The sequence below is a fragment of the Anolis carolinensis genome, chromosome 2, assembly GCF_035594765.1.
Source record: "Anolis carolinensis isolate JA03-04 chromosome 2, rAnoCar3.1.pri, whole genome shotgun sequence".
Classification (NCBI taxonomy): domain Eukaryota; kingdom Metazoa; phylum Chordata; class Lepidosauria; order Squamata; family Dactyloidae; genus Anolis; species Anolis carolinensis.
In genome coordinates, this window is record NC_085842.1 from 220507874 (window position 1) to 220529532 (window position 21659).

At 40.9% G+C, this 21659-nt stretch overlaps 1 protein-coding gene across 6 annotated transcripts in view; it reads left to right on the forward strand.

Moving 5' to 3' along the window:
* znf462 (zinc finger protein 462) overlaps positions 1–21659 on the forward strand; it is a 173793-nt gene that overhangs the window by 80042 nt on the left and 72092 nt on the right. For all 6 annotated transcript variants that reach the window (XM_062971811.1, XM_008115287.3, XM_008115293.3 and 3 more), the window contains exons 2-3: positions 13229–13481; positions 14550–19996. In XM_062971811.1, coding sequence (XP_062827881.1) covers positions 13262–13481; positions 14550–19996 — 5667 coding nt within the window. In that variant the 5' untranslated portion in view covers positions 13229–13261. The remainder of the gene's footprint in view (positions 1–13228; positions 13482–14549; positions 19997–21659) is intronic.

A 21659-nucleotide genomic window follows, 5' to 3' on the forward strand; every position in this document is an offset into this window, starting at 1 on the left:
TCTGTTCTCTTTTCAGCCTTGAACTTCCAAGCCAAAGTGAAACTATTAGGGCCTTTTAAATTCAAATACTGTGAACACTTCCCCCCCCCCCCTCTGGGCCACTGTTAACATTTGGCCATGATGCTAACAAGGACTCTAAAACCATCTGTTAGATGAGAGGCATGGCCTTATCCCTGAATGTTTACCTGTGCTAATATCTCAGTTTTTTGTTTGCCATTGTCTGGCTCAGTATTTGTCCAGACAGTAGTTCAGCATAACAACATTTTTTGCACAGGTCTTTCTGGCTCTCCTGTGTGTCACTATAACCAATTCCCCACAATATCTTAGAAATACTACTTTTTGGACTTTTTGTGTGTGTCAAGAGCAACTTGAGAAACTGCAAGTCGCTTCTGGTGTGAGAGAATTGGCCATCTGCAAGGACGTTGCCCAGGGGATGCCTGAATGTTTTGATGTTTTTACCATCTTTGTGGAGGCTTCTCTCATGTCCCCGCATGGGGAGCTGGAGCTGACAGAGCGAGCTCATCCGCGCTCTCTCTGGGTTGGATTTGAACGGGCAACCTTCAGGTCGGCAACCCAACCTTTAAGTCACAAGGCTTTAACCCACTGCCCCACTGGGAGCTCCTTCACTTTTTGGACTAAAGCTCCAGGAATCCCCAAGCCAGCATGCTCACTGGGAACTGTAGTCAAAGAAGCAGTTATTTGATTATCTGGCTAACCAAAAGGGAAGAGTTAAGCTGAAAGGAAGAACGTGCCTCTTTCTCATCATATAATTTAAAAGTTTTTGAATTTTCAGATTGGCCTATGTCCCCAAAAACCCTACTAATCTACTGTCTCACGTGTTCAGGATAGCAGTCATACAAGATTACACTTATTATGCTAACAGGCAAGCCAGGAAGAGGAGGTCATGTGAATGAACATTTTAAAAACCAGTTTCATTTTTGCATCAGAAACTATAGAATTTACTTGAGAACAGAAAAATACTACTAAGCCATATTGATTTCTTGCTTGAAAGTAAGCCGGATAGATGTGTTCTTACAACCTGGGTCATTGAGTTGAAGTATTTTTGGGGAGTCATGGCCTCCTCTGAGAGCCTGTGCAAGGCTGTGTACCTTTCCTATGAGAAAAATACATGCAAATGTATAAACAACATTTTGCATATCCTTTAACTCAATGGTTCCCAAACATATTTGGCCTGCCACCCCCTTTCCAGAAAAAATATTACTCAACGCCCTGGAAATTATTTTTTCTTAAATTTTAATAGCAATTACAGTAGAGTCTCACTTATCCAAGCCTCGCTTATCCAAGCTTCTGGATTATCCAAGCCATTTTTGTAGTCAATGTTTTCAATATATTGTGATATTTTGGTGCTAAATTCATAAATACAGTAATTACAACATAACATTACTGCATATTGAACTACTTTTTCTGTCAAATTTGTTGTATAACATGATGTTTTGGTGCTTAATTTGTAAATTCTTAACCTATTTCAATGTTTAATAGGCTTTTCCTTAATCTCTCCTTATTATCCAAGATATTTGCTTATCCAAGCTTCTGCCGGCCCGTTTAGCTTGGATAAGTGAGATTCTACTGTAAATAGAAAGATATATGTACCTGTGGCCATCACCGCCCCCCTGGATTGCTGCAGCGCCCACCAGGGGGCGGTAGTGCCTACTTTGGGAATCACTGCTTTAACTGATCACATTGGAAACCTTCCCTTTTCATATAATAATAATAATTAATAAATTAATAAAACTTTATTTATATACTGCCCCAACTCCTCGAGAGGACTCAGGGTGGTTTCTAGCTTGAACGTAAAAAACATTCAATTGTCAAAAAAGACCATACAACGAAATTAAACATAGTAAACATAATAAACAACATCATAAGACTGATGTGGGATGAAGAAATGATAACATGCGAAAATAAGCTTTTACCTAAGAATTATAGGCAGGTTCAAATTAATAGGGAGGCGATCAAGGGAAGAAAAAAAAAACATTTTTATTCCCAGTTCATAGACTCATTCTAGTCCATCCATGACCTCTCAGGGAAAGTGCACGGAATTCCCAAAAAGGTTCCTCGTATGGTACGTTCTAGAACGCTCTTGGCTTTTCTAGCAATGTCCAGATGGTTATTTGTTTTAAAAATACTAGCATGTACCATTTTCCCTTTATTCAGTTCAGTTCTGGGAATCTCATGTTTGTGGTTCTGTTTAAAATATTTTCTCTTTGTTTTCAAACTTACTACATTGCATAAAGCACTCAGGAAATAGGAGTAGATGAAAGAAGGAAAACATGGGTTCATGTGGGATAGAGTTAAGGTTCCGCGTGGAGAGAGGGATTCTTCCCATGGAGGGGTTCCATGACCAAAACAATTTCGGAACTGCTGGTACAAAGAACAAGGACATAGTAATAGACCAGAACTGCCTGACTGTTTTACCCATCCCATGCTAGCATTACCAGTTTTGTAAACTAGAAGTAATGCTTTATGAAAGAGCCTGAGGTATTTTCTATCAGCTGTCTCGAATGCCTTAGAGAAGCATTATATCATATTTTTGGACTCAGTGCATGGCACGCTGCCAAAAAGGTTAGCCAGCACTTTTTGTGAGAGTAAATAAGTTGCTGAAACTGATTCTGCCCTTTCACAGGTTTAAAGGATTGTTAGTGTGAAGAGATCTAACTATTATCTCATAGTTATATGTCTTACAACTATTATTTATTTATTTATTTACTTGCAGTATTTATACCCAGCCCTTCCCAAAGGGGACTCAGAGCGGCTTACAAAAAGGCACAATTCGATGGCACATATACAATAAAACAAAACATATATATTAAAACCAAAAAGTTAAAAATTAAAACCACGCATAGTCAAGGAGCCATTCCGGTCGAATTGCACTATTCTATATTCACTTATTGCACTATTACTATCCAAAGACTTGGACCCACATCCATGCTTTTAATTTCTTTCTGAAGGTCAGGAGGGAGGGAGTTTATCTAATTTCACTGGGGACCTTACAACATCTGAGGATGCCTGTCATAGTTGTGGGCAAAACGTGTTCCAGAATGCTTCTGGAACATGGCCATACAGCCTGGAAAACTCACAGCAACCCTGGAATATTATTGTTAGAACTCTTTATTAAGGATGTCTGCAGGCAAAAAATATTAAAATCTTTCATTTCCCAGAAGTTTGAAATCTTCCTATTTGTGGATAGAACAATCACTCAAATAATAGAAAATTATAGAAGGTTCTGTTCAGGCTGAAAACCTAGAACAGGAATATGCCCTAATGTCTGTAGTGGCTGACTAAAAGGCACAAGAATGGGAAAGCTTCCCCTTGGGTAGTTTGAATAAGATTGGACATTTAGTAAAATACTGTATTTAAGAGGCCTTGCTTGCAAGACATAGATGTGGTCGGAGTTTCATAATGACATAGCATGTCTTGAACATTTACAACTTCCATTCTGATGTCTTTGTTTTCAGATAATGCATTGTTTTTTGTTTTAACATATCCTTTATACTCATGGATAAGTCTAAAAGTTTTAGTCAAAATATCAATCCAAAAAACTGGGGTCAACTTATTCACGGGGCCAATGTGAGCACTGTACCTTCACTCTTATCTAAGAAGGAACCCTCCTATTTTCTGAATAAAGTGACAAAAGAGTAGAGAGAGATTGTGCTTCTTCTAGGTTCTCCCATCCTGGGAGGACCTAAAAGAAGCACAAGCCCTCTCTACTCTTTCCATCCATGTGTTTCTTCTGTCCTTTTTTTAATGGACGGACGTGGTGGCGGCCAGGGGCAGGTGATCCCTCGAGGAGCCATTAGTGTTTTCCCCTCTTTGAAATGACCCTCAAGTTAACTATGGGTCATATCAAAATCCATAATTTTGGCCTCCAAACCTGCCCTTGACTTATTCATGAGGTCAATTTATACATATGGTACTTCCCTCTAAAAAAAAACCACTTTCTAGATCAAATGGGTAAGTGAACTTGAAACCTAGAATTGTGCCCTCAGTGTTTGGAAGCCTAGTTTTTATTTCATTGCTTCAGCATTGTCCCATGACAATCAGTCGTGTTGTGTTCAGTAAAGAAAAATAGGCTGTATAAACTGAAAACAGCCATAGCTAAACTTCCTCATAGCACAGTAACCATGGGGCTTGCTTCTTTGCAAGGGACAGGCCTATGCAAACAGTTTTACATTCTGTACATCAAAGGTCTATAAAGTGCATTGCAATACATGTTCCGACAATTAATTAGTTTGATTTCAAGAATGGGTTGGGCAATTTGTGGATGGCAGGACTATGAACAAATGGGAGCTGCTTGGATAGGACAAAGGAGAAGAGCGTTTTAAGATTGGCTTGTCCCTGGATCCTTAGAACAAATGAAAGGTAAGAACAATATAGACTGTAGATAGCTTGGCTTGAGTAATTAATTACTGCTTTCATTCTTGGGATAGCTGAAAGGTGAACATGAGCCATCTTGGGGCCCCAGAATACTTGTATGTGTGCCAAATGCACATTTCTCAATTTCTACGGAAAATGTGGCAGAATGCTTCCCATTTGTAAAGAATGCCAACTTTATTACACAGCTCAGTCTGTAAGGGTTAATTTGTTTCAATCCCTAAAGAAATGTCTTCAGAATGCAGACAACTCTAAACATCCAGTATTTTTCCTGCAGGACATGAAGCCAGAAGTCATTCCTAGCACAATAGTATCCTTCCCAGCAAAATATCTGTAGGAGATATCAGGGCAAACTGTGTGTCCTGTTTTTCTATGATATTAGGTCAGTGTCTTCAGATGTTTATCTTTTGGAACTCTCTTGGCAGCAGCTTGAGAAGCTATTCCTCTGGAAAAGCAAATCCTGAATACAGAAAAATACATCTAGGAACGTCTTGTTTGTTTGCAGATTGGCATGGTGATCATTTTCCCCCTCTGGTGATCAAACCTACAATGCATACATTGGTTGTGGCACAGCAGTAAAGTTCCTTAAGCAATTTCCTTATTTACTGTTTGGATTGTTGCACAACTAAACTTCAATTCCATATGTACAGCATGAGTCTTGAGTTCTGTGTTGTGAAGGACTTGTGTTCTATGGTGTTGTCCATCATTTTGAAGATCTTGTCTGAGAGTTAATAACCTATGGTACCTGGTGTGTGTGTGAGACGGAGAGGAAATCTAGATATATAGGGAGGTGTCTTATGCTAGGTCAGACTGTTGCTGCTGTCTATTTCACTGTTTTAAAGCTTCATTACTTTTTGGCTGTTTCCTTGTCCCTTAGTGATCGAATTACCCGAGAGATTCCAGGAATTGTTATCCAGAAAGTAACTTTTCCAAGGTCCACACTGCACTCTACTTCTCTACTCTCACTAGGCAGAGCTCACCAATCTTTAGCAGAAATATTTTTATCATCTGTATCAGAAGAAACCAGAGAATAAAATTAGGAATTTGAGCATGTAAATCAAGTGTTTGCAACTGGAGTATGATCTCTTCTTTCACATCCGCTACTGTCTATGGTTATGTAATATAATTCAATTTCTTACAGTGACTTCTCTAATTTTCCATGCATCATCGCAAGAATCTCTTGACTTTCACACCAGTATAACCCAATGGTTACAAAACCTAGGTGTATGAAATCAAATGAGATTCTGAATTATGCATAATTTCCCCATTATTTTTACAACATACATCTTTAATTGTAGTTTTGGACATAAGTACATGCATGACTATATTTTCACTTGTATAGTAATAGTAATAGTAGTAGTAGTAGTAATAGTAATTTTTATTTCTTGCCCGCCTCTCTTCACAGCTCGAGGTGGGTTAGAACATTGCTAAAACACACATTCACCTGAAAACATTTTTAAAATACACATATTAAGACATATTTACACAAACTACATATTAAAATACACAAAACCAAGATTAAACATAAGATGGAAGTTTAAAATTTGTCATTAAAACTGTCTGGGTAGGCCTGCCAGGAGAGATAGGTTTTCACTCATGTCTTAAATTGCGACAGCTGATCTAACTGTTGGAGCTCTTCCGGCAGGTCGTTCCACAGTTGTAGGGCGGCTGATGAAAAGGTTCTCTGGGTGACGGTTGTCAGTCAGGTTCTGGCAGGCTGGAGCAGATGCTCCCAGAGGACCTAAGTGTTTGAGGCGGATTGTTCCTACAAGGCGATCCTGTAGGTTACCTGGACCTAAACCATGTAGAGCTTTAAAGGTTAAAACCAACACTTCGTATTTTGCCCAGAAACTAATTGGCAGCCAGTGGAGTGACTTTAGAATAGATGTGATATGTTCACTCCTGGATGTTCCCGTAAGCAATCTGGATGCTGTATTTTCAACCAACTGGAGTTTCCGAACTTGGTACAAAGGTAGCCCAATAAAGTACATTGCAGAAGTCCAAGCTTGAGATTACCTGTGCATGCACTGTCATCTTAAGGTCCTCCAAATCTAGGAAGGGGTGCAGCTGGCATATCATCCAAAGCTAGTAGTAAGCACTCCTGACCATTGCATCTACCTGGGCTGACATTTGGAGAGATGGATCCACCAGTTAGAACCATTTCACATTCCAGCCATGTGTGAACTGTTTCTAACTATATTTAATTATTTTGGCCCTGCCTTGCCTTAATATATGTCTGAATAGGACACAATAAATAAACAACTCCATGCAAAATTGTATCAGTAGAGTGGTAAATGTGGATGATACCTTCAGCAAGGAGCATTTGTTGTTTGCCATTGTGTTTACCTATAAACTGGGGATCTAACACAAAGGTATCCTGGAAAAGATTTACTTTTGTTGAAGTATTGCTACTTATTTGTCTACCACCATCTCTAAAACACTTTCATTTTCTGACACCAGAAATTGCGTGAAGAATTTCCCTTCAAAAACCAACTGTTCTGCTTGCTACCAAGTAGCACAGGATGAGCTACTCACTGTAGTAACCTTCTGCTTTTATACATCGGTTGGATGCATATATTAATTAATTTGCAAAAGGTCAAATTAATTGTATTATTGTAAACATGGATGTCCACTGGTTTTAAGCAAGCTGGTACTTGGCTTTATCAGGATCGTCACTGGTATATAAGGGTGTGTGCACGCAAATATCTGTAACGTCTATATTTAGCAATAAGATATTCAAGTATAAGCTCGTTCATATATTAGGAAACTCCAGTCCATTCCTGCGAAGCCACAGATTGTAGCGTGGTATTTTCTCCAGTGTTCATAAGCTGCTTTTAACTGGCTCAACATCTGTCTACTTCCTTCCTTGCTGCTGGTCCTTGACCACATTAGACCTATCTGTGACAGATGGCCCCTATATACTAAGGCTTCTCTTAGGCTCAAGGTCAGTGTACCAATTCTCGCTGTGTTTCTGTTTGTGGTTGCTGCCTCCCATCAGCAGTTTCCTTTTTCTCACCTTTGCAATAGTGTGTGTATGTAGGTGCCTTCAAGATGCCTGTTGACTTATGGCGACCCCATGAATTTCATAGGAATTTCTTAGGGAAGGGTGTTTGTTAGTCCCTTCCTCTGAAATGTCACAATAACACTAAGACCCAGTTGCTACCTCTTTGTAATTGAAGTCTTGTAAATATTTTGAATACTGCCTACTTTCCAAGAATACGCCCAGAGCAGATTATAAGGGGAAAGGATTGTATTACTTTTCTAGGTAGTGGAAAAAGGTACAGCTAAAGACGGGGGCTGGTTTGCTTGCAAATAAAATTGAAGCAAATTTACACCAGTGCTTCTTCTTCCATTAGCCTTTACCAAAAGTAAGTGTTCATTTGTAGTTATGATTCATGCTCACTATAGTTCCCCTATACATGAGAATCTGAAACTTTGATTTCAAGTAGGCTTGCAAACCATTTACAGATAGAGAACTCAGTACATGTGCTAAATGTTGGCTAACACTTGTAAGTAAGCAAGGGGGATATTTTTGTCAATGCAAGCATTCCCAATTCTAACATCTCTCCTGGACCTAACTTTATGCTGTCCTAATGGTTACAGTTCAAAAACAACAGCAATGGAGTGGCTTTATTAAAATAACAAAATTATTCCAAAAGTTTGCTTGCAATCTAGTAGTTAGAAGTAGATGGTTTCTCTATTGCAAGTGCTACTGTTCGTTTATTATAAATCGAAGATTTCTGTGCAGAAGATAAATAAGTGCCCTATGGTGCTTATGATACTTCATGGGGCTTTTGTAAAGTCTATAATTATCTGACCATTGAATAGCATTGCTTTTTCAAAGTTTATTTATGGTAGATTAATCTCTGTCCAGTACAGAGAGAAGATTAGACCAACACGAACGCCTTCTGGATTGTATTAAGAGAACTTTGCTCAACTGTATGAAGAAAGCAAAGCTGTGCACAATTTGTCTTCTCCAGAAGGCATATCTTCGGTGCCTTCACATAAAGCACTATTTTCTCATCACAGAGAGCTTTGCACCATCTGGCCTTCTGTCTTCCTCAGTTGAACTTGAGGATTCAACTTGGACCAGACTTTGCGAAAATGCCTATCCTTCATATCTCCCCTTTTTGTAAGAAAATATTCCACAATAAGAGGTTGGAGGATTGCAACCTGTGTGGGCCTGCATGTCTGCTCTTGGAAATGATTAAGGAGGAGATTCTTTGAAGCTTAAAAGGCTTCAAAAAGAAGGGTAATTAAAAAAACACACCAGCAGCTAGGATCTAGGAAACTACTTGTAATAATGCAAAGTCATTTGGGATAGACAAGTGGATGTTTTGAGCCTTAGAATATTTGACTCACCTCATTCCTTGAACCCCACTCCATACTACAACCTGCTATTAAAAAGTTGATGTGCTTCAAAAGTAGATAGTCCTCTTGGATGAGGAGAAGGATGCTCCAGCAAATGGAGTATATTTTACAATTATGATCCATGAAGTAAATAAATAAATAACATTATGCATTCTATGAGAGTATAGGTCTTGTGTTTGGCTTTACTTGTAGTAGTTTATGTTTCCTTGTTCATCTCATCTGAATAGTTTTCTGTTCCCTGCATATTTATCTGTTCTAAATGACCACCATCCTAGATTTTAGAATCAGAATAACGGATTAAAAAAAAGAAATCTCTGGAATATTTGTGTTGTGATTGCTAAATGTTGAGTTCGGTTGGCACAAAATTGGATTAAACTTGGTATAGTATGTGTTTACCATAGGATATGGTCTGTCCTGGTTATAACCAGTGGGAGATATGGCAACTGCTCTTCTCTCATTACGGACAAACATGCCAATATTGTTTCCATATATCTCTCTTTCATGTGCATCTTGACAGCATATTAACATCTGCAGTCAAATTGGGTTCCCTTCTTCAGCTGACAGATGGGTCCCTCTGCTCTTTATCTCCCAGAGACAAAGAAAAATGTAGACATTGGATTTTTTATTTCCTTGAGTATTTAAACCATGCTAGATTTTGGGGTAGGCACCCATATTTTTAAATGTTTAATCCACAACACAAAAAATGTTTAAAAATCCCAAAAGTTAAATAAACCACTAGATTTTTCTAAAAATATAAAACTTAAAGCTAGTCAGCTGCACAGCAATTATTGCTGGCCGCTCCTGTGGCGTTATTAAGCTTTTGCATGACATGGGGATTTTTTAAATGTTAAAATAACCCCACCAAATTTTAAATATTAGTAGTCACAGTCCTCTCCTGCACAGGGCCTGTTGAAATAAACATGTGCTATGCTAGAGCACATGTGTATCATTTCAAGGAGGGATGCTGCTCCAGATAGTATCTCCCTATTAACACCTGGTGGTCACGTTTAATCTGTTTTTTTCTTCTTCTTGAGAAGAAATTGAATATTGGGTGGTGTGTGTCTTTATATGTGGGCCAGCCAGAGTTAACACTCTTCAGACTTGGAGGAAAGTGCAAGCACATGGTGCTGATTGATGACAATTCTCTGGTTGCTTTTCTTCACTAAAGAGACGGGATTTTGCCTTGCAGAGTGATGTGTAATTTTTTTTCTCTCTCTTACTCCGCTCTCCCTTCTTTTGTTTCCATTCGAAGGACTTTTTTCCAAGGAGGAGAAACAGTAGAAGGCCGTGTTTTTATCACTTTGTTCCTGAAAGACTGGAGGGTATTTAAAGGAAGAGATTCTGTCTCCCTCCCCCTTCTCTTTCCTCTTGGTTTTCCTACACAATGGAGCTTTCAGAGAACCTCTCTCTCCAAAAGGAATAGCTCCAGCCTTTGTGTTGAAGGGTGTGCCTATTGGCAAGGCTTGCTGAGGCAGACAGCTTGGCTGGTGATTAACAAAGGTCATTAGACTTTGGAATCTGGCAGGCAGAGTCAGATGGTATGTCTTCTGCGCATTGGAGAATGACTCCCAAGAGCCTGGAGTAGACCGGAGGGCTTTTCTCTCTTTCTTCGCCTTCCTATTCTTCCCCTTTCCCTTTCTTCATCCTCCTCTTCCTCTGTCACCACCACCATCATCTTTACTGCTGTTGTCATGAAAGGTCATAGCTACGCTTTTGTGTCCGTGAGACACAGTGGACAACTCTTTTGCTTGTTGTTACTGGACTGGGTTAAAGAGAAGGAACCTTTGGAGGGATTTTTTCCCATGGGGAGAAGGAAGAAGCTGGTCTGATATCACTGGCGTCTTCAGACAGCTGTTGTTTCCTGCAAAGACTAAAGCCTAAGAAGATATGCTCCTCTCCGAAGCTGGTTCCTAACATCAATCTTGGAGGCAGGGAGGGGAGAGGGTGAGAGAGAACGAGACTGAGAGAGGAGAAAGAAAGAAAAAGAGGGAGGGGGAAATCTCCTGTATGCTGGAGATGAAGCTGAGATAAGTGAAGCCATGTTGTCTGCTGGCGAGAAGCTCTGAGCCTCTCTCCCTCTTGCTGAGTACATGACTTGTCTGAGCTAAAATGGCTGCACTCTCTCTCCCCCTAAAGCTCAGAGGACTAGGGCAGCTTAGTGAGTCTTAAAGATCCAGTGACGCAGGAGTTCATATCTCTTGGAAGTGTGATAAACACATTCAGTAGAGCTGTGGCTTTGATTGGCTCAGATGAAAGGACTAAGCTTGGTGGGAGGGAGGTCAGAAGGGTGGACAGTGAAACCTGGAAGATCTGCTGCTGCTTCTTTCTTCTCCTCATTCTTCTTCCCGTGGAGCGTTCTGAATTCAGTAGTTGTCTGCTGCACCAGCGGGGCGAGGGGGGAGTTGGGTGGGTTTGTTTTCAGGTCTAATAGACTGTGCTAAAGGAGACTTCTGGGGTGGGGCCTCTGCGCTCACTGCTGTAATTTGATCCAGAGCAGATAGCAACCTTCTCAACACAGGCTGGACTGGTGCTTGCACAGAAAACTATTGAGTATCTCAATTGTTGTCAACTTGGGTTAGCAGAAAAGGAGGCATTGCTTAGCGTCCATTCTTTCAGTACAAGGAAAGCAAGAGATATAAAGCAGAGGGGGAATTTGGGGGAACAACAGTAGATTTGTCTTTCTGCTCATGGTGTCTAAAAAGAGTTTGGTGGTGATAGATAGAGATAGATGAATGACGCTATCAGGATATACTTTTTGCTGAAGAATCCTAAAAGCAGCGTTTTTCTGCACAATAATGATTCAGTTATGTACTTCTGTAGAAGTAACTTTATCTGATTGCAAAATGAGAGAATGGAATATTCATCCGGGCATAATCTGGCTGCCGTTCCATCCTTTGGACTTGTGCAGCTCTTAGTCTGAATATGACCAGTTTAGTAGGTTAAGGATTCCTGCGATACTGTGGTTGAATCATCACCATCTTCCTCTTCCCCTCCCCCCCCTCCTTCAGAAACACTTTTATGAATACTTCTTTCTATAGAAAGTGGTCTTCCCCCAATCCTAGTCTGTTATTGTTCTACAGGGTTATAGAAACAATGGATTTGAACAAATCGAGTAGTAAACTTTCATCCTTAGCTAGATCAGTAGAATCACATGATCTGTGAAATCGTAGCAAAAATGTAATTCCTATTATCCTGTTGAGTGATTCATGTTGTATCATGAATGAAAGACTAGATGCCATATTCAGTCAAACTCTGCAGAGGAGGAGATTTTCTTATTGGTGTCCTTTCTTTAGAAGGACATCAATGACAAACACATTCATAAACTAGAAAATGAGATAGACAGGTTCAATATTTGTGCAGCAGAAGAGTTGCACTGTGTTGTGGACAGAATAGACCCTCCATGAGGCACACCCTCCAGGTGTCTTGGATTATGATTTGGATCATCCCATTCTTATTGAGGGTAATAAGAGTTGTTGTCTAATCAATTTGGAGGGCATCTCACTGGGAAAGGCAAGGCTAGAGTGTTGAACCTAATCTATATGCAGAGCCCCACTCAGCTTACTGAGTGACCTTGGGCCAATGGTATGGTTTCAGCTAGACCAACTTTACAAGATTGGTTTTTGTTTATTTTTGAGAACTGTACTCTATATACAAAAAGAGCCAATGTGGTATAGTGCCTTGAGCATTGGACTATGATTTTGAAAACCAGGATTTGAATATTCTCTCAGCCTTGGAAAATCCACTGGGTGATCCACTGGACAAAGCATGCTCTCTTAGTTTCAGAGGAAGACAGAGGTAACCCCATGTGAATAAAGGTTACCAAGAAAATCCCTGATAGGCCAACCTCAGCAGCTACGTCAAAAACCACATGAAGGCACACAACACACAAGAACAAATCTTGCAAAAAAACAAAAAAACAAACAAACCCAAAACATGATAGGTTTGCCATAAGTCAGAAATAACTTGTAAGCATACACCAAAACTCATGTAGACTGCCTGCAGTGAATGCTTGGAGAAAGCCTGGCATAAAATTTCATGAGTCAATAATCTACTTGTGCTTTCAAGGAAGTGTCTGAAATTAAAATGTTTTTAACAGTAGTTTCATTGCATTTTCCTCCTATGGTTCCTTGTTTTTGTTGTAGATACTTTGTTGTGAACATCAGGATAAGAGCTGGACAACTTGAGGAGGGGAAATGCAAGTCAGGCCACTTCTGTGCTATGAGTCACACACCAGTACACTTCTAGAGTGTCACCTCTGAGTGAAATTCCTGTTAAGAGCTGATTGCTGCTTTTGTTTCACTGCTCATTTTTGTGGGAGAAAGAGAATGTTTCAGATATTTGCTCAGGACTTAAAATCTCCATGGCTATAACATTTTTTTTATGAAGCAGGAAGTAATATCAGTATTTTTTGTTTAACCCATTAATAAACAATTTGCTGACAATTTGCCTTTTCCTCTCTTTTCAGGATTTCCTAATGTAAGATTTACCAACAAGAACTATGGAGGTGCTGCAGTGTGATGGCTGTGATTTTCGAGCACCATCCTACGAAGATCTCAAAGCTCATATTCAGGATGTCCATACTGCATTTCTGCAGCCCACAGATGTTGCTGAGGAAACTCCGAGTCAGTCAAGGTTCAGTTCCATGAATAGCAATGACCAGCCTGAGGTGGAATATTCTTCTGTAAAAGACGAATTTGCAATCGCAGATGAAATAGCAGGTACGAGCTGTCTCTTTGAAAGGCTGCTATTTTAAAGATTTATTCCAGGGCATATTGTTAATACTACCCTATTTGTCTTGTTTGCTTCTTAAATTCACAGAAATTGCAGAGGGAAATCCACCTCTGATATTTATAAACAATGCAGTAAGACAATGTTCTGCATTTGATGTTGTGATTTTCATATGCATATCTTTGTATGGTTTATTGCAGTAGTTTATAAAATTGTATAAATTACAGTCAGGTCCAGCTGTTTTTGCTATAATCAGTTCTCTACATTCTCTGGGGTTAGAGGCACAGGAATCCCCCCTCCCGCCCTGAAAATGATAAACTGCAAATAAAGACATTGCTAATTTTTATCTGAGAAAACACCTCTGTAGTGATTTCTATGTTCTCTAACATGACTCTTTGGACAACTGCTAGAAGCAGACCACAGAATTGCACTGGATGGCCTAGAACAGTGGTTCTCAACCTGTGGGTCCCCAGGTGTTTTGGCCTACAACTCCCAGAAATCCCAGCCAGTGTACCAGCTGTTAGGATTTCTAGGAGTTGAAGGCCAAAACATCTGGGGACCCACAGCTTGAGAACCAATGACTTAGAGTTTCCTAGAGAGGTATTCTCTAGGAATGCCTTGTTCTTCCAATGCGAAGGAAGTTGGCCATATTGTTGCACTTGAGAACTGAGAGATTCCAAGAGAGAACACTAGTCAAGTCCATGAATGAATAAGGAAATCTGAAAATGTGGAGCAACAACCGTAGTTTTTATTGCAATGCTCACGTGATATTTCAAGAACCTAACTAAAACTTTAAAAGGTCAAAGTCTTGTGCTGCTGTTTTTTCCCCAATGGCCAACTATTTCTAGTTTCTGGTCCACTCAGAAATGCTTTGCTAATTGTCATTTACATCTCACATTTAGTTGATGCCGTTATCAACAGGTGGTGGTGAATCTATTTCATTACACATAGGACTTTGTATCAATGTGTACGTGTGTGTGCGGGGAGTGAGGTTGAGGCAGCCTGGTCAATGCAACGATTCCCAAAGTATTTATTTAATTTTTTTCTTCTCTTTCCAGGACAAAATGCAGCTCAGTTGGGGACAGCAAATTACTACAGCCATAGCCAGAATTATTATGGCCAACATATGCTCTCCAAGCCAGCAAACAAATTTTTTCAGTGTAAATTTTGCGTGCGCTATTTCAGATCCAAAAACCTTCTCATGGAACATACACGAAAGGTTCATGGTGCTCAAGCATCAGCTGGATCGCCTGGTGCTGGCTCCATGAATTACAACATCATGATGCATGAGGGATTTGGTAAGGTTTTTTCTTGCCAGTTCTGCACCTATAAATCACCGAGACGTGCAAGGATTATCAAACACCAGAAGATGTACCACAAGAACAGTCTGAAAGAGAGCTCCACCCCTCCTGCCACTTCAGCAGCTTTGTCTGAATCGGCATGTACATCTGTGTCAGTGCAGGACTCATGCAAGGAGCTTCCAGCTGAAGTTGTAGAACGCAGTATCTTGGAGTCAATGGTCAAGCCTTTAACCAAGTCAAGAGGCAACTTCTGTTGTGAATGGTGCAGCTATCAGACGCCTCGAAGGGAACGCTGGTGTGACCATATGATGAAGAAACATCGCAGCATGGTGAAAATACTTTCAAACTTGAGGCAACAACCGGATGGGACCAGTATGCCAGAAGGCTCAAGCAAAGGTCCACCAAGTCCCACCCCAAACTCCAACTATGTTCCCATGAATGCTTCTGGACGAGAGATGCCTAACGCAAATGTCACAAACTACAGAGGTTCTATGAACAATTCCCTTGGCAGGTCCAACTCTTCCTCAAAATTTTCTTCTGTTTCTTACCCACATTTGAAGCATAAGGCATCTCACAACTCGGGCATTGTTAATTTGTCTGACAGATCTCAATACGGGATGGGTGATATGGCAAATTCTTCTGCTGACATGGATACAAACAGTATGCTAAATGACTCCAGTTCTGATGATGAGCTGAATGAACTTGATAGTGAGAATGGGTTGAACTCTATGGATCACCAAAGCTCAGGATTAAGTGCAGAGCAGCTAATGGGATCTGAGGGCCACAAGTTATTGGAAACAAAGGGCATCCCATTTAGAAGGTTTATGAATAGGTTCCAGTGTCCTTTCTGCCCTTTCCTTACCATGCATCGGCGAAGCATTTCCCGCCATATCGAAAACATCCATCTATCAGGCAAGACGGCAGTATACAAATGTGATGAATGTCCTTTCACTTGTAAGAGCTCATTCAAACTCGGGGCTCATAAACAGTGTCATAGTGGTGCAGCATCAGACTGGGATGCAGTGAATTCCCAAACTGAAAGTATAGCTTCTTCTTTAAATGAAAGCACAGTATCTTATGAAGGGGGTAATATAAATGGCAGGAAATCTGGGGGAATGATAGATTCCATGCAGCAACAGTCTCCACAATCCAACTCACAGCATCCATATAAATGTACTATGTGCAATTATTCCACAACCACCTTGAAAGGTCTTCGAGTTCATCAGCAACACAAACACTCATTTTGTGACAACTTACCAAAATATGAAGGCGCCTCATCAAATACTCCACAAGACAGTGAACCTGATACTCTTGCCTCTCCTAGCACTGTGAAGAAAAGCCAGACCTCAATTCTTGGACTGTCGTCTAAAAACAACTTTGTAGCTAAAGCCTCTAGGAAGATGTCCAATGACTTTCCCCTTGACTTGTCACCAGTAAAAAAGAGAACTAGAATTGACGAGATAGCAAGCAACTTGCAGAGTAAAATAAGTCAAAACAAGCAGCAGGAAGATTCAGTAATTAATGTAGAGGATGAGGAAGACGAGGAAGAAGACAACGAAGTAGAGATAGAAGTAGAACTAGACAAAGAGGAAGAACAGGCAGAACCACTGATGGATATATCATCATTCACTTCCCAACAAATGTGGGGGAGAGATAGTAGTGACACCCAGAAAGATTCCAGCTATAGGAATATCGTCCATGAATATAATTCCACTAATGGGGCAGAAATTGAGCTCACTATATCTGAGGATGAGGAGGACTATTATTGTTCTTCAATGGGCTTGAAGGATCAGGGTCTGAATTCATCGGTTTTGGGCAGCCAGTCAAGTATATATGGATCTGATCAAAATAATGATAATTCTGATTATGGTGATTCTGGGCGGCTTTACTACTGTAAACACTGTGACTTCAGCAACAAGTCTGCCAGGAGTGTTAGCACTCATTACCAGCGGATGCATCCCTACATTAAATTCAGCTTTAGGTATATACTGGATCCTAATGATCACAGTGCAGTGTACAGATGCCTTGAATGTTACATTGATTATACAAACTTTGAAGACCTGCAACAACATTATGGTGAGCATCATCCTGAAGCAATGAATGTACTAAATTTTGATCATTCTGATTTGATCTATCGTTGTCGCTTCTGCTCTTACACCAGCCCAAATGTTAGAAGTTTAATGCCTCATTACCAAAGAATGCACCCAACAGTGAAAATTAACAATGCAATGATATTCTCAAGCTATGTAGTTGAGCAGCAGGAAAGTCTAAACGCAGAGTCTCAGACTTTGAGGGAGATCTTGAATTCAGCTCCCAAAAGTCTGGTTAGTTCGACCCCGGTTGCGCGTGGGACTGGTGTACCTGGTTCTTTTAACAAAAATTCTCCAAAAGCCAATAGCCCAGAATCTGAAAGCCAGAAGGAATCATCAGTAAATAGTGTTGTAGTGTATGACTGTGATGTCTGTTCATTTGCAAGTCCTAACATGCATTCTGTCCTAGTGCATTACCAGAAAAAACATCCAGAAGAAAAGGCTTCCTACTTCAGGATTCAGAAAACTATGCGTGTGGTGTCTGTTGAAAGGGGCTCCGCTCTGGCTCAGATGGCGTATGAAATGGGATCCCCTGTCTCGCCCAAAATGTCCAACTTGTCTTCACAGCTCCAGCCTCCGCCACCTCCAGATCTTATGACAGAGCTTTATTATTGCAAACATTGCTCTTATAGCAATAGGTCAGTAGTAGGAGTACTAGTGCATTACCAGAAAAGGCATCCAGAGATAAAAGTTACTGCAAAATACATAAGACAGGCACCTCCCACTGCGGCTATGATGAGAGCTGGAGAGTTACCTCCTGGCATCCATAGACCACCGGCATCTATGCAACAGCATAATAGAGGAAATTCTGGGAGAGCTGTTGCTTCCTCAGAGAATGAGATGTTCTTCTGCCAGCACTGTGATTATGGAAACCGGACTGTGAAAGGCGTGCTCATACATTACCAAAAGAAGCATCGTGATTTCAAAGCCAATGCCGATGTGATTAGGCAGCATACTGCCACAATCAGAAGCCTTTGTGATCGTGGCCAGAAAAACTCCCCTGGTGGCATGCATACACAGGCTTCCAATGCTGAGCAAGAAAAGGCAAAGCTGAGAGCTCTCAAATGCCGGCAATGTTCTTACACATCACCTTATTTCTATGCCCTAAGGAAGCACATTAAAAAGGACCACCCGAGCTTGAAGGCCACAGTCACATCTATTTTGCGTTGGGCCTTTCTGGATGGCCTAATAGAAGCTGGTTATCATTGTGAATGGTGTATCTACTGTCATGCTGAGCCCAGCGGCTTACTTGTTCATTACCAAAGGCGACATCCTGAGCATTATGTGGACTATACTTATATGGCAACAAAACTCTGGGCAGGGCCAGATCCTTCACCTCCAGCCATGTTGATACCCTCAGAGATGAAAACGTACAAATGCAGAGACTGCATTTTTGAAGCATCTTCCATCTGGGACATCACTAATCACTACCAAGCTTTTCATCCATGGGCTATGAATGGGGATGAATCTGTATTGCTAGATATCATTAAGGAGAAAGATGCTGCTGATAAAAGCAACGATGCCAGTGCCATATTAAATTCAGAGGACCAGATGCCAGGAACACAGTTGGACCAGGATACTGAATATGCAGGTGATTCAAACCTTTCTCAAGACAAAGCTATCCAGCTCACTTCTGTGAATCCTGCAATATCTTCAACACCATACCAATGCACAGTGTGCCAATCAGAATACAACAACTTACATGGCCTTCTAACTCACTACGGCAAAAAACATCCTGGAATGAAAGTGAAAGCTGCAGATTTTGCACAAGACATCGATATTAATCCAGGTGCTGTGTACAAATGTAGGCATTGCCCATACATCAATACACGTATCCATGGCGTTCTCACACACTATCAGAAAAGGCACCCCTCAGTTAAGGTCACTGCAGAAGATTTTGTACATGATGTGGAACAACCTGCTGACATGAACCAGAATGATGTGGAAGAGACCAGTAGGATTTTCAAGCAAGGGTATGGTGCTTACAGGTGTAAGTTGTGCCCTTATACACATGGCACTTTAGAGAAACTCAAAATCCATTATGAAAAATACCACAACCAGCCTGAATTTGATGTGTTTGCACAGTCACCTCCCAAGTTTCCTCCAACCATGGAACCTGAACTAGTCACTGAAATGAAGCCCTCCCCAGAAGAAATCCCACCTGAAGAGATCATCGGAGAAGACATTATGTCCCCTTCCCATTTTTCAAGTTCCCATTTGGTTTCTCACACTGTATTCCGGTGCCAGCTCTGTAAGTATTTTTGCTCCACAAGGAAAGGCATAGCGAGGCACTACCGAATAAAGCACAACAATGTGCGGGCCCAGCCAGAAGGCAAGAACAACCTCTTTAAATGTGCGTTGTGTTCCTACACAAATCCTATCCGTAAAGGTCTGGCTGCACATTATCAGAAGCGTCATGACATTGACGCATACTATACCCATTGCTTAGCAGCCTCGAGGACTGTAACTGACAAGCCCAATAAAGTAATTATTCCATCGCCCCAGAAAGATGATTCTCCTCAGCTAAGTGAGGAACTGAGAAGGGCTGTGGAGAAGAAGAAGTGCTCTCTGTGCTCCTTCCAGTCCTTCAGCAAAAAAGGAATTGTGTCCCATTACATGAAACGCCACCCGGGCGTGTTCCCGAAGAAACAGCATGCAAGCAAGTTGGGGGGTTACTTCACTGCTGTGTATGCCGATGAGTATGAAAAGCCGGAACCTTCCCCTGAGGAGAAGAATGATTTTGAGAAGCCGGAGGTCGAGGTCGAGGTGCCAGAGCCGGTGCCAGAAATGGAGTGGCTTCCCTTCCGGTGCGTTAAGTGTTTCAAACTCTCCTTCAGCTCAGCCGAGCTCCTGTGCATGCATTACACCGAGCACCACAGCAAGGACTTAAAGAGAGACTTTACCATCCTGGAAAGTGGCATCCATTTTCCGGACCCCCTCTACCAGTGCCGGCATTGTGATTGTAAATTGCATAGCATTGCGGAGTTGACCTCACACTTGAACAGCCACAATGAGGAATTCCAGAAGCGTGCCAAACGTCAGGAGAGAAGGAAGCAGCTTATGAGCAAGCAAAAATATGCAGATGGTGCTTTTGTAGATTTCAAGCAAGAGAGGGTAAGGATATGTTTTCACATTTTATATTTATATTTGGTGTTCTTCCTCCTTTCCCACCCTCAGGAGATTTCTCATTACTAGCATCCAGATGCACATTTCCTTTGGCAGCTGAGGAGCTACAGGCTCACCAGTGACTTAGTGTGCCAATAAGCCCTAAGTCAATTAAACATTGCAGCTTGATTACATCCTTCTATTTTTCCACTCCCCCGCCACTTCTTCGAAGTCCTGGCAAGTTGTTTCCCCTCCCACTCCCCACTTGCCCTCTTCTCCCTTTTGAAGCTAATTTCTCTTTGGCATCAAATCCTATTAGCTTTCTGGTATGAGGAAATGACTGCTTTTTACTACCTGTTCTTTTGCCCCAGGAATTGATATGGCTAAAATTTAATTTTAGTTCCTTTGCGCATTCATTGAGAAGAAAGCCTATTGCAAAGCCCTTGAAGACCATGGATTTGAAGCGGGTTTCTTATGAACTACAGATCAAAAACGTCCTTACTTCATTGAAATCCTAGCAAGAGAAGTCAACTCATTTGGCAGGAGTCATGGTTGAAATGAACCTCATCTGGTTTTTATTGACCGCTCACTCGAGTTTTTCTAGTTCTGTTGTGGAAGTTGTGTGGTCCTTCAGAGGTTGCTGAACTGCAGTTCCTAGAAGCCCTAACCTAGAAGGCTAATTGTGAGCCATGCTGGGATTTACAGTCCAATGATATCTGGTAGACCACACAATTCCCACCTTGCTTTAAGAGTATAAGAGAAGAATGATAAAAGCATTTTATTGGATCAATGGCTACTGTTGGAATGTAAAGTAATTTCGTTTTAGGTTTGCCAGCAATTGCATTCTTAAGCAAGATCATGAGCCTAGATGTTGACTCTGTTTTAGGAGAAGAGTTACTTCTGTGACAAAATAATGTAAAAGACATTATGGAGGCTGACCATTAGTCAAGCAATTCAAGGCAAGGAAATGGGGACCTCCTGTCCAGAGATTCTAAACAGAATGGTCTTCATTAAACTTTTTTGTGTGTGTCTGCACATCCAAACTACAGTTTCAAACTTCACTTGAAGAAAGCCATTAACATCCCATTGGATTAACTGGCTTGTATGTGTAGCATACATAATGCCCCGGAAATGTTAATGTAGTATGGATATGCCGTTACAGGCAATCCCTGAGTTACAAACATCCAACTTACAAACAACTCATAGTTACAAATGGGGGTGAGACAATGGAATTCAGAGAAATCTACCTCTTGGAAGGGAAATTCACTCCTGAAATAGTTCCCATAGGAAAAAGATGTCTCAACTGAAGCTTGATCTCCAATCCTTGTTTCCACAACAAGTTAGTTTTTTTAAAATCAAATTATCACAATGGGCCGAAAGGGAGGTGAAATCTTCTGAACAGGGATACAGACACTAAACCAAACACCACTGTTAACTCTTCTCTAGCTATCCAACGCTATCTATCTATCTATCTCTCTATCTCTAATCTCTCTCTCCCTCTCTCCCTCTCTCTCTCTCTCTCTCTCTCTCTCTCTCTCTCTCTCTCTCTCTCTCTCTCTATATATATATATATATATATATATATATATATATATACACACACACACACACACACACACACAAGAGTATATATAAGTTGGAACAAGTACATTTCTAACTGTAACTCCAGCCT